Consider the following 11,626-nt stretch of genomic DNA (forward strand, 5'->3'; position numbering starts at 1 on the left):
AGGTATCTGAAATAATCAAATAATATATCCGCGGTTTTCCCTGCCCAAATGAGCCCAAATGAGACCAGATTACCCCTCCCTCCCCTGTCCAAGAAAAAGTGGTAGCCATTGCTTGACTGTGGCTCTGGAGGGCTCTTCCTGGGAATTGCCAGAATGGAGAAGACTATTTAGTGTCATTGACTTCAGGCTTAGGAGTCCCCTCTGTCCTTAGATTTTTCTTTCTTAGATCTCTGCAGGGCTCATTTTTCCTCCTCATTCACTTTCCCCGGGTTGATAACTTCCATTTCTTCTCTTCTACCCTGAGCCTAACTCCTTCATTCTCCTGCTTTGCTTACAAGTTGCCCAAGTACATATTTTACACTCTCTAACACATTTGATTTATCTCAATTGATATCAGTTGGTTTTTGTATTTTAATATTTCTCTCTAGTAAATGTGTTTCCATTTTCCCCCACCTCGGGTAAGGAGGATTCTTATAAAGAAGCACGTTGTTGCTAGGTATTTACTCAAAAAATACAAAATACTAATTCATAGGGATATGTGCACCCCAGTGCTTATAGCAACATTACCTACAATAGCCAAGATATGGAAATAGCCAAGTGTCTGTTGATGAATGGATAAAGAAGATGTGGTATGTGTGTGTACGCACACACACACACACACACACACACACACACAAACACAGGAATATTACTCAGCCATAAAAAAGAATGGAAACTTGCCACTTGCAATGACATGGGTAGAGCTAGAGACTGTAGCCAAATAAGTCAGAGAAAGACAAATACCATATGATTTCATTCATATGTGGAATTTAAGAAACAAAGCAAGTGAGCAAAGAGAAAAAGAGAGAGAGAGAGAGAGAGAGAATCCAAGAAAACAGACCCTTAACTATAGAGAACATACTATGGAACCATAGAGAACAAACTGCTGGTTACCAGAGAGGAGATGGGCAGGAGGATGGGTGAAATAGGTGATAGGGATTAAGGAGAGCACTTGTGATGAGCCACAGGTATTGTATGGAAATGTTGAGTCACTATATTGTACACCTCAAACCTAATACTCTCTGTTAACAAACTGGAATTTAAATAAAGAAGTAAAGAAAAAAAAAGAAGCTTATTTTTGGAAGGTGTGTTCTTTATTCATGGTGCTTTATTGTATCAAAGTGTGAGCAGCCATGACCATTTTCCCCGCAATGATCTTGACATTTTCAAAATGTATTTAGCCAGTCAGAAAACAATATAAAAACACAAAACTATATTATTATAAATACATATATATTCTTAGAAATGCCAACACTTGTGAGGAAGGAATATATAAAATGGCCTTAAGATAGAGTTTGTTAGCTTTGTATTTGCCTGCAACAATTCTGATTTTTTTTTTCCTAAGGTTTTATTTATTTATTTGACAGGCAGAGATCACAGTTATGCCGAGAGGCATGCAAAGAGAGAGGGGAGGAAGCAGGCTCCCTGCCAAGCAAAATGCCTGATGGGGGGCTCCATCCCAGGACCCTGGGATCATGACCCGAGCCGAAGGCAGAGGCCCTAACCCACTGAGCCACCCAGGCGCCTCAACAATTCTGACCTGTTCTTAAATTGCTTTTGGCTGTACAAAGGTTTTGACTGCATTTCTTAGTATGACTTGAGGCTCACTCCCCTTTTTGTGAAATATGAAAGCTGGCCCACTTAGCTTTAAGATCTTGTGATGTGGGAAACTCTGGGTTCAGGTTGCTTTTCATCTACCCTTTACCTGGTGTCGTGGTCAAGATGCAGGTATAGCTTCTTCTGTGTAGCTGTCTCATGCTCTTCCCGCAGCTTGTTTCTTTGAGGGACAGTAGAGGAGAGTGGGGTCAGGATCCCTTCTATTTCTCTCCTCCCCTGCTTTAGGTCTCTAATTGTCTTTTTGGAAATATGACCTCCTTGAACAAAAGGGGAGAGGAATTCCCAGAGCCTAATTTTACTGTTGGGAGCTATGTGAACCTCTGAAGGGGAAGGACCTCAATTTCTTCAAAGATTTTATCCTTACCTCACTCAGGTTACTTGGCAATTTCTCCAGTGTTTTATACTTATTTTTGTTCTCCTCTTATCTTTTCATCTTGATTGGTGTTTTCTGTCATTGCAGAACATTGTCGTTATTTTCATTTTCCAAATCAGTAGCCATTGCTACATGTAGCTTTTGAATGCTTGAAATGGGCGGCTTAATATGATGGGAGAACTGAATTTTTAATTTATTTAACTTTAATATTAGTTAATTAAAATTTTTTTATTTGACTATAGTTGACATTCCATTAGTTTTAGGTGTACGACATAGTGATTCAATATCTCTATACATTATGCTACAGTCACCACAAATTTGCTACTGTCAGTCACCATACAGCACTTTTACAGTACTGTTGACTATATTCCCTGTGTTGTAGCTTATATCCCCATGACTTCTTCATTCCATAACTGGAAGCCTGTATCTCCCACCCCTCTTCACCCATTTTGTTTGCTCTCTGGTTCTGCTTTGTGTTTGTTTATTCATTTGTTGTTTTAGATTCCACACATGAGTATAGTCATATGGTATTTGTCTTTCTCAATCTGACTTACTCCACTTATCATTATACTCTCTAGGTCCATCCATGTCATCACATATGGCGTGATCTCATCCTTTCTTATGGCTGAGTAATATTCTGGTGTGTGTGTGTGTGTGTGTGTGTACATACACACCACTTCTTCTTTATTCATTCATCTGTGTGTGTACACTTGGGTTGGTCCCATATCTGAGCTGTTGTAAATAATGCTGTGATAGAAATAGGGTATATAACTTTAATTAATTTAAATTTAAATAGCCACAGGTGGCTATTGGCTACCATGTTGGAGAGTACAGATCAACTTAAGGACATGGTTTGTATTTGATGTTCTTTTTCCTGTCTTATTGGAGTATACTAGTTTAGTTATCTGATGTTTGGTGAAAAACAGGTGTGTTTGTTAACCATGTTGCTTCCAAAAGTAGAGGTGGCTAAGTGGACTCTGCAGTTAGAAACTATACAGTTTGAAACTGTAGTTGAAAATGAAGTTGGCTTCTAATGGTTAGTACGAAACTGGAATTAGATGCTTCAAATTTTTTGTGCTTTCCTGAAATTTATTCAAAGTGAATCTGAAAAGCTGATAGAACCATAACTAAAAATTCTAGATTCACCTTATCTTTAAGCATTCATGTTTGAGTAGGAAAAAACAAGATATATTAGCCAAGAGTGTTGCTTCCAATAACTCAAGGACAAAGAAATCTTTGTAATAGAAACAGGGCTGTTTTCATCATGCTGGGAGGTGCTTATTTTTAGATTTTCATTTTGATTCATTTGAGTGGATTTTTGTTGACCATCCAAGATGGGTCAGTAATTAGATATAATAAAACACAGTTCCTTTTTGATTCATAGGTATTTCCTTTATACTTACAACACAGCAGTACACTGGGAACTTTAGAAATATATCAATAACTTTTTACATTAGATTATTGCAAGTTTCCTTTTTTGGCAACTCCGTGTTTTTAATTCTCATGAAGCTTGTATATAGGGACAGCTAATTTTGGTGTTACCTAGAATATAAGTTCCAAAATATTACCAACTTGATTAATGTAGATAAAATATACAAGTTTAGGGGCATCTCGGTGGCTCAGTCAGTTGTGCCTGCCTTGTGTCAGGTCATGATCCCAAGTGTCTGCCTTGGCTCAGGTCATGATCTCAAGGTCCTGGGATCAAGCCCAGATTCCTCAGGCTTCTTGCTCAACAGGGAGTCTGCTTCTCTCTCTCTCTCTCTCTCTCTCTCTCTTTCCTCTGTTCTTCCCCCCTGCTCATGCTTTCTCACCCACTCTCTGAAAATAAAATAAATAAAATCTTTTTTTTTTTTAAGATTTTATTTATTTATTTGACAGACAGAGATCACAAGCAAGGCAGAGAAAGGCAGGCAGAGAGAGAGGAGGAAGCAGGCTCCCCACTGAGCAGAGAGCCCGATGCGGGGCTCGATCCCAGGACCCTGGGACCATGACCTGAGCCGAAGGCAGAGGCTTTAACCCACTGAGCCACCCAGGCGCCCCAAAATAAATAAAATCTTAAAAAATAAAAATACAAGTTTAGTATTGCTATGTAAGACAAGTGGCTCCTGGCAGATTTGATGTAGTGTAGTACATATCTATGGCACTCTAATTTAAGTAGCAGAAAAAATGTAAATGACTCCCTCAAAATGAAAGTCTTTGGGGGGTGGATTTTTTGGGAAACTTGTTGATATTTAGTAAATTTATGGTCTAGTGAAATTGAACCTGAGCATTAGTGAGCAAAATAGTCATAATGAGGGCTCATTTATTGAAGGTCTTTATTATGAGCAAGATATTCTTCTCAACCTTTATGGATAAGATACAGCCCTAGAGAGAGAGCCTTACTCTGTAGTTGGGCAGGTAGGATCTACACTTAAAAAAAAAAAAAAAAAAAAAAGCTAATTGAACATTATGTAATAGTGTCTCAGATGGTAAGTTTTGGGAACTTTGAGAGAAGGGTAGTTTTTTCTAAGGGTGACCGGAAAGGTAGGATTTGAACTGGATTTTGAGGAAGTTAGAGAGGAGCAGAAAGAGGAAAAGGAGGGCATGCCAGCCAAGGAGACCAGTGTGAGTTGAGGCTTGGATTAAGAATACGCTATGGAAGGGCACCTGGGTGGCTCAGTGGGTTAAAGCCGCTGCCTTCTGCTCAGGTCATGATCCTGGGGTCCTGGGATCGAGCCCCGCATCGGGCTTTCTGCTCAGCGGGGAGCCTGCTTCTTCCTCTCTCTCTGCCTGCCTTTCTGCTTACTTGTGATCTCTGTCTGTTAAATAAATAAATAAAATCTTTTACATTAAAAAAAAAAAAAAAGAATATGCCATGGAGTATTTGGGAATAAGGGATGGACATGGGTGTTGGAATATAGATCCTATATGGGGTCCTTTAGGAAATAAGGTCATCCTGGAAGCTAGGGGCATGAGGTGTAGGGCTTTGATTGTTGGGCCAAGGAATTATTCCGAAGAGAGCAAGGAGCCATTAAACATTTTTGACCGGTGGGAAGAAATACGAGAAGTGAGATATTATGAAGATAAATCTTCAGAGTGTAATACAGAGTGGTTGGGCAGGGGAGAGGCAGAATTTAAACATTAAGGATGTGAGATGAAGAGGCTCTGCCCTTTCGTTGCTAACATAGGAAATGGACAAGCAAGGGATGACTTAAAAGTAGTGGCTTTTCTGGTATATGAGAATTAAATTGATATTTATTTGTTGCCCTTTTGTGACTGCAAGTTTTTCCTGCCTGAGTAACTGTCAGAAGCAAATGTTTTGAGTCTGGTGGGCTGATTTGAAGGAAGGGTGGGTTGAGTTTTAGCTGTTCTGAGTTTGAGGTGATGGAAGGACCTGTAAATGTGAGGTTCGGAGGTAGTTGAAGATGAAAAGGCTGATGCTGGGTCTCAAGTGTGGAAGCAATCGATCTCTATTCCATAGGGTTATCTGTGAAATTCATGATAGTAGGTACGAGAGAACCATGGACTGCTGACTATAGCCTGTAGATGTCCCAGGTGGGGAGAGGGAGAAGGGTCTGTGTGTCACATGATGCAAAGTTCAAGGAGAAGGAAACTGAAAGAAGACCGCTAGATTGAAGATCCTTGAGAACTGAGAGCAGTGTTTGAGGAGAATAGTTAGTGACTGAGTAGGTGATAAGTACAAGGAGGAAGTGAACATATGTGTTATGTTCTTGTTACTTCTTTTGTTGCCTGCTTTTCAGTCCTTGTCCTGAGTGTCCTGGCAGGGAAATAGGAGGAGGTAGAACTCAGAATTGTCCAAACAGTTCCCTGTTAAGAGACTGGAGACTGATTCTAGTGATTTGTGATCCTCTGTAGGGTGAAACCACGAGTTATTTGGGCTCTGCGAATCAGTTATATATTGAACCTTATTCTTGATGATAGCTGAAATTTGCAATTTTAATGAAAATGAAAATGAGTATTGATGTTACTGAAAATTATATTTCTACTAAATACTACTTTTTTATTTTAAATCTCAGTTTTTATGCAGATTTTGGACCTCTGAACTTGGCAATGGTGTACAGATACTGCTGTAAACTAAACAAGAAACTGAAAGTGAGTATTACGGTGATGTTTATGTTTTGGTATTAAACATTGGGACTTTGACCACTGGGATTGCTGTGCATACACCATTTAGTTAGGTAATCTTGATCTCTGGATATTTTTATAAGGAGTTCACCCAGAAGTTGAAACTGATCCATCTGAGTATTCCGTAAAGGACACGTTAACCTCTTTCATTTTTCAGGATGAATTGAAATGTGAGCTGGAATGAAGTCATTGGAATAGTGATCTAAGAAAGAAAGCACAAATCCTTTCAGGTTGTTGTTTAATGAGTCTATCAAATTCCTTCCTAGGATGATTTTTCTGAAACCAGGTGATAAAAGGACTCATTCCTGCATGGCAGAAGCTCTGGAGCCTTTCCTGTCTGATCAATATTGAAAAAATTTTTCTTTTTACCTTTTATTTTTATTTATTTTTAAAGATTTTTTATAAACATATAATGTATTTTTATCCCCAGGGGAAGAGGTCTGTGAATCGCCAGGTTTACACACTTCACAGCACTCACCAAAGCACATACCCTCCCCAATGTCCATAATCCCACCCCCCTCTCCCCACCCCCCCCCCCCCAGCAACCCTCAGTTTGTTTTGTGAGATTAAGAGTCACTTATGGTTTGTCTCCCTCCCAATTCCATCTTGTTTCATTCATTCTTCTCCTACCCCCTTAACCACCCGTGTTGCGTCTCCACTTCCTCATATCAGGGAGATCATATGATAGTTGTCTTTCTCCAATTGACTTATTTCGCTAAGCATGATACCCTCTAGTTCCATCCACGTCGTCGCAAATGGCAAGATTTCATTTCTTTTGATGGCTGTGTAGTATTCCATTGTGTATATATACCACATCTTCTTGATCCATTCATCTGTTGATGGACATCTAGGTTCTTTCCATAGTTTGGCTATCGTAGACATTGCTGCTATCAATATTGAAATTTTGACATATTTCTTGAAGGTCATCTTTGTAGAATTAACAGCTGAGATTGATGAACTAGTAGTGATACAATAGGGACTTTACCTGTTATGACAGAATTTGGGTTATACATGCGGTATTCATCTTTATTTTTGATTTTACCTGTTTTTTTTTCCTCTTAAACTCCAAACATATATGAGGAAAAGCAATATGTATACTCCTGGTTTTGGTAAAGTTATTTCATCACATAGAAAGGAACATTTCTTTTTTTCTTCCAGTTTTCTAAATGAGGATCTTAAATGTAATGTTTTGGTTTGGAAGGTCAAATACCACCTAGCATGCTGTTAAAGATGACTGGTAAATTACAATGCTCAGGTCATTTATTCTTTTTGCTGGTTAAGATGTAACTGATGTGACACAGTATAGTGCCTTGTATATATTAGCTGCTTGGTGATCGTCTTTTGATTTGATTGATTTTTATTGAATTTAGGTATAAGACAGCTGTAGTAGAGAATGTTCTGTAAAATATATTGTGCATTCACAGATTTTTGCCATTGATCTGAAAATGCTAAATGGTCATGAATGAATACCAAAGATATTTTTTTTTTAGTCAATCATTTTATAACATAAGATCTGTTGGAATCAAGTGTTTAAAGAATTAATTTATAAAGATTATCTGATTTGAAAAGATGTATGTAAATTCCTTTAACTGATCTACATTCTTCAGAAAAGAAGCTACTGCCTATAGTTTAGAAATTAAAGGTGAAACTTTTATAATCACCAAGGAAGCAAATAATATCCTAAGAAGGATTTAATATAAAAACATAAAGTGAATTTTTAGTAGATGAATTAACAAGGAAAGGGTAGTTCATAAATAATTAAAGCTTATTTCTTCCTTTTGAGGACCTAGGAATTTTTTTTGCTTTCTTGATTAGCCCTCTTAGTATGTAGTTGGTATGAACTGGGTATTAACAATTTGCGACCTATTATTTAGAAGATTGAAGAGAAGAGAATCATTTTGAAAATAAATTTTTGCTCTGACTTGGTGTTACGTAAGAGAAGTTGGCTTGAGTAAGGCTATTTTTCTATCATATTCAGTACCAAACCCTAGAGGTAAGTGTATACATGGATCTGTTTCAATTTGTTTTCATTTACAAAGCTTTCTTTCAACATTATATGAAAGCTTAATAGAGTTTAGCAATCCCTTGGTTCATTTCAGCAATCAGGTAATCTGATGGATTCCTAGAAGGACATTTTTAGCTTTGATACAGCTAGTGGGCACCCTGTTACTTGCCGAAGGAATGAATGTTCAAAACCCAAAAGTTAGTAAGTCATGGGTTGTTTCGAAGCATCCAAGTAGAATCTCTATATTAGGAGAAAAAGACTGACTTTACCAATCCAAAGCTACAGTTGCTTCAGTCTTATGGAATCTCAGTTTCTTTAGCTATAACTCCAGGATTATCGAGCTCCCACAGAGGGGTGGTTAGGATTATATTAGAAAATATATAAAAGGTCTTTGCAAATTGTAATGTCTTATGCTGAAGAAAGTTACTAATGGAACATTTATGACCTTGGGTAAGAAATAATAGTAAGAGTTTTTCAACCCAGGTTATGAATGCCTTCTCAGCCCCCTATTATTATTTCCACATTCAAAAGCTATCTGAAATAATTTTAGGAGTTGAAATGACCATTTAGTCCAGCCAGCTAATTATATCAGTGCAGAAGGGGAGGCCCGGGAGAAGCAGGTGACTTGCTCAAGGCTGCAAAGTCAAGTAGGGGCTCGATTTCAAGGCTCTTGACTTACTCCTGCTCCTCTCCACCTTCTTTGCTAGCGGAGCCGCTGTGGTTTATAATCTTTCCAGGTGTGCTCACAACACTGCCCCAGCTGACTTCACCTTATCCGACAGGGGTCTCAAGACTCCTCTGCCTTGTTTGCTCCGGGGACTGTGACTGCCACTCCAGCTGCTTTTCTTCCAGGAACCCAGACTCCAGACTTTGCTGCTTTGAATGGACCCTTCTCCTTCCGTACCTCCTGCATTCTGTCTGCCTCACCTTCATGTAGTCTCCAGGCCCTCAGGCTCCCTGTTGGTGTTTCTCGTCTGCAGCCCATGTTCACCCGTCTTGGGCACATTCCTTCCATGTCTTTCGTCTTGCTTGCCTTGACAGCTGCCACCCTTGCTGTCTTCCCCAGTGGATGATTTCATGCGCTAACTCACTGATTTCCTGGAGATCACAGTACTCTCTTGACAACCAGCCACGCACTTTACCCTGAGCCACAGTGGTTGCTCCACATGATGCCTTGTGACGTCCAGTCTGACTTGAATACCTTTTCTCTGGTTTGGTCACTCCTTGTTTTTTACGCCTTCTAGGATCTCCTCATCCTATGGGAGAAGGTGGGAGGTTCCTCCTGTTTTCCCAGAATTCTCTGTGCAGATCTCTATTACTGAAGAATGATAATTACCTGTTGGCATTGCTCTCTCTCACTAGACTAGATGCTCCTAGGAGGTGCGGATATGACATATAATTCTGTGTCCCCAATGCCTGGCATAGGGTCCCCAGACACACTGAAACTTCTGTTGATCTTAGCATGAACTTCATGATCCCACTCGACTTGACAGGTCCTCTTTTAGCCTCTTGCCTTTGGAGGTTTCAGAATACTGTTGACATCCTCACTATGCACTGATTTCTTTTTTCTTTTTAATTATTTTTTTAAAAAGATTTTATTTGTTTATTTGACAGATAGAGATCACAAGTAGGCTGAGAGGCAGGCAGAGAGAGAGAGGAGGAAGCAGGCTCCCTGCTGAGCAGACAGCCCGATGTGGGGCTCTATCGCAGGACCTTGGGATCATGACCAGAGCCGAAGGCAGAGGCTTTAACCCACTGAGCCACCCCGGTGCCCCTATGCACTGATTTCTTAATCCTTTTCTGCCTCACTTTTGCTTTACTTACCCTGCTGAAACCGCTCTGGTGACCTTTTTTTTTTTTTTTAAGGTTTTATTTATTTGAGAGAGAGCGTGCACACAAGTCTGGGGGAGGGGCAGAGGGAGAAGCAGACTCCCTCCTTAGCAGGGAGCCAGGTGTAGGGCTCCATCCCAGGATCCCAAGACCATGATTTGAGCTGAAGTCACACGCTTAACTGACTGAGCCACCCAGGCACCCTGATTGGTGACATTTTAAACACCAGATATGACAGTGTTTACTTGGTCATCAAACTCTACTTCTCTGAATAATTTGGCACTATTTTAACTGATTACAACTTAGAATAATTCTGTGGTGTGGTTTCCTAGCTCTTTTAGGCATGTCTTGTTTTCTACTTCGGTAATTTTTATTTCTTCCAATAAAGCTTTTTTTTTTCTCCTTTATTTGATACCTTATGTAGATAGGTAATATTTTGCAGTGCATTCTAAATTTTTAATTTTTATATTCTCAAAAGGTAATTTTTTCAGGTTGATGATTTGAGGTAGTGATTTATTGCTATTTTTCATGTGCGTCAATATGCATTCTATTCCCAGTGACTTTCATTTTAATTATGTTGATTAGAATGGAACATTATCCATCAAACATCTACTTAGATTAAAAAACCAAAAGTAGGGGTGCTTGGGTGACTCAGTTGGTTAAGGGTCTGCGTTAGGCTCAGGTCATGATCCTGGGAGGGAGCCCCATGTTGGGCTCCCTCCCTGCTCAGCCTCCCTGCTCAGGAAGGAGGCTGCTTCTCCCTCTTCCTCTGCCCCTCCCCCTCAGCTTGTGCTCTGTCTCTTGTTCTCTCCCTTGAATAAATAAATAAAATCTCAAAAAAAAAAAAAAACCCGCCAAAACAAAAAACCACAAAACAAAAACCAAAAGCAGAAATTACTACCATCAACAAAAAAACCTATTTAAAATTTTTTTAAACTGTATTTAAAAAAGTATCAGCACTAAGTGTTGTGCAGTGATAGGTTGTAGTTCGCAATTTCTGGTCAGTAGTTTCTGTGATGAGGAAAGCAATCCAAAGAAGGAAGATTTATTGAAGTGAGAAAAATTGGTAAAACTGTATATGTTGTTTAATGTAAAATGCCATCAGTGATTGAGAGGCTAGACCAGAACTTAGTTATTTGGTATTTTAAGAGATCCATAAACCCCTGAAATTATATATAAAATTTTATGTGTATTTACATTTTCCTCTGAGAAGACTCATAACTTTTAAACCAGTTCTTAAAGGGATTCTTGCCACAATGGTAACAACACAGGGCTAGAATATACAGGCTTCTAAAAGGGAAGATGGTTTCTAGCAACGTAGTGATATTTTAAAAAACAATACCTTCTTCATACTTAGTCATGTAAGAAAATCTTTCAATGACTGATACAATAATAGGAAAGTTTTATAAACATATGGTTGAACTAGCTTTTCCTAAAATGGTCACTACGGGTTTTTTCTTTTTTTCTTTTCTTTTCTTTCTTTCTTTTCTTTTTTTTTTTTTTTTTAAAGATTTTATTTATTTATTTGACAGAGAGACAGATCACAAGTAGGCAGAGAGGCAGGCAGAGAGAGAGAGAGAGGAGGAAGCAGGCTCCCTGCTGAGCAGAGAGCCCGATGTGGGGCTCGATCCCCATAC

General features: G+C 39.1%; 1 protein-coding gene across 5 annotated transcripts in view; it reads left to right on the forward strand.

Annotated features, from left to right (window-relative positions):
* Positions 1 to 11,626, forward strand: part of CDC14A (cell division cycle 14A) — a 174,543-nt gene that overhangs the window by 15,678 nt on the left and 147,239 nt on the right. For all 5 annotated transcript variants that reach the window (XM_059375515.1, XM_059375514.1, XM_059375513.1 and 2 more), the window contains exon 3: positions 6,046 to 6,121. In XM_059375515.1, coding sequence (XP_059231498.1) covers positions 6,046 to 6,121 — 76 coding nt within the window. The remainder of the gene's footprint in view (positions 1 to 6,045; positions 6,122 to 11,626) is intronic.

The sequence above is a fragment of the Mustela nigripes genome, chromosome 14 (genome assembly GCF_022355385.1).
Source record: "Mustela nigripes isolate SB6536 chromosome 14, MUSNIG.SB6536, whole genome shotgun sequence".
Lineage (NCBI taxonomy): Eukaryota > Metazoa > Chordata > Mammalia > Carnivora > Mustelidae > Mustela > Mustela nigripes.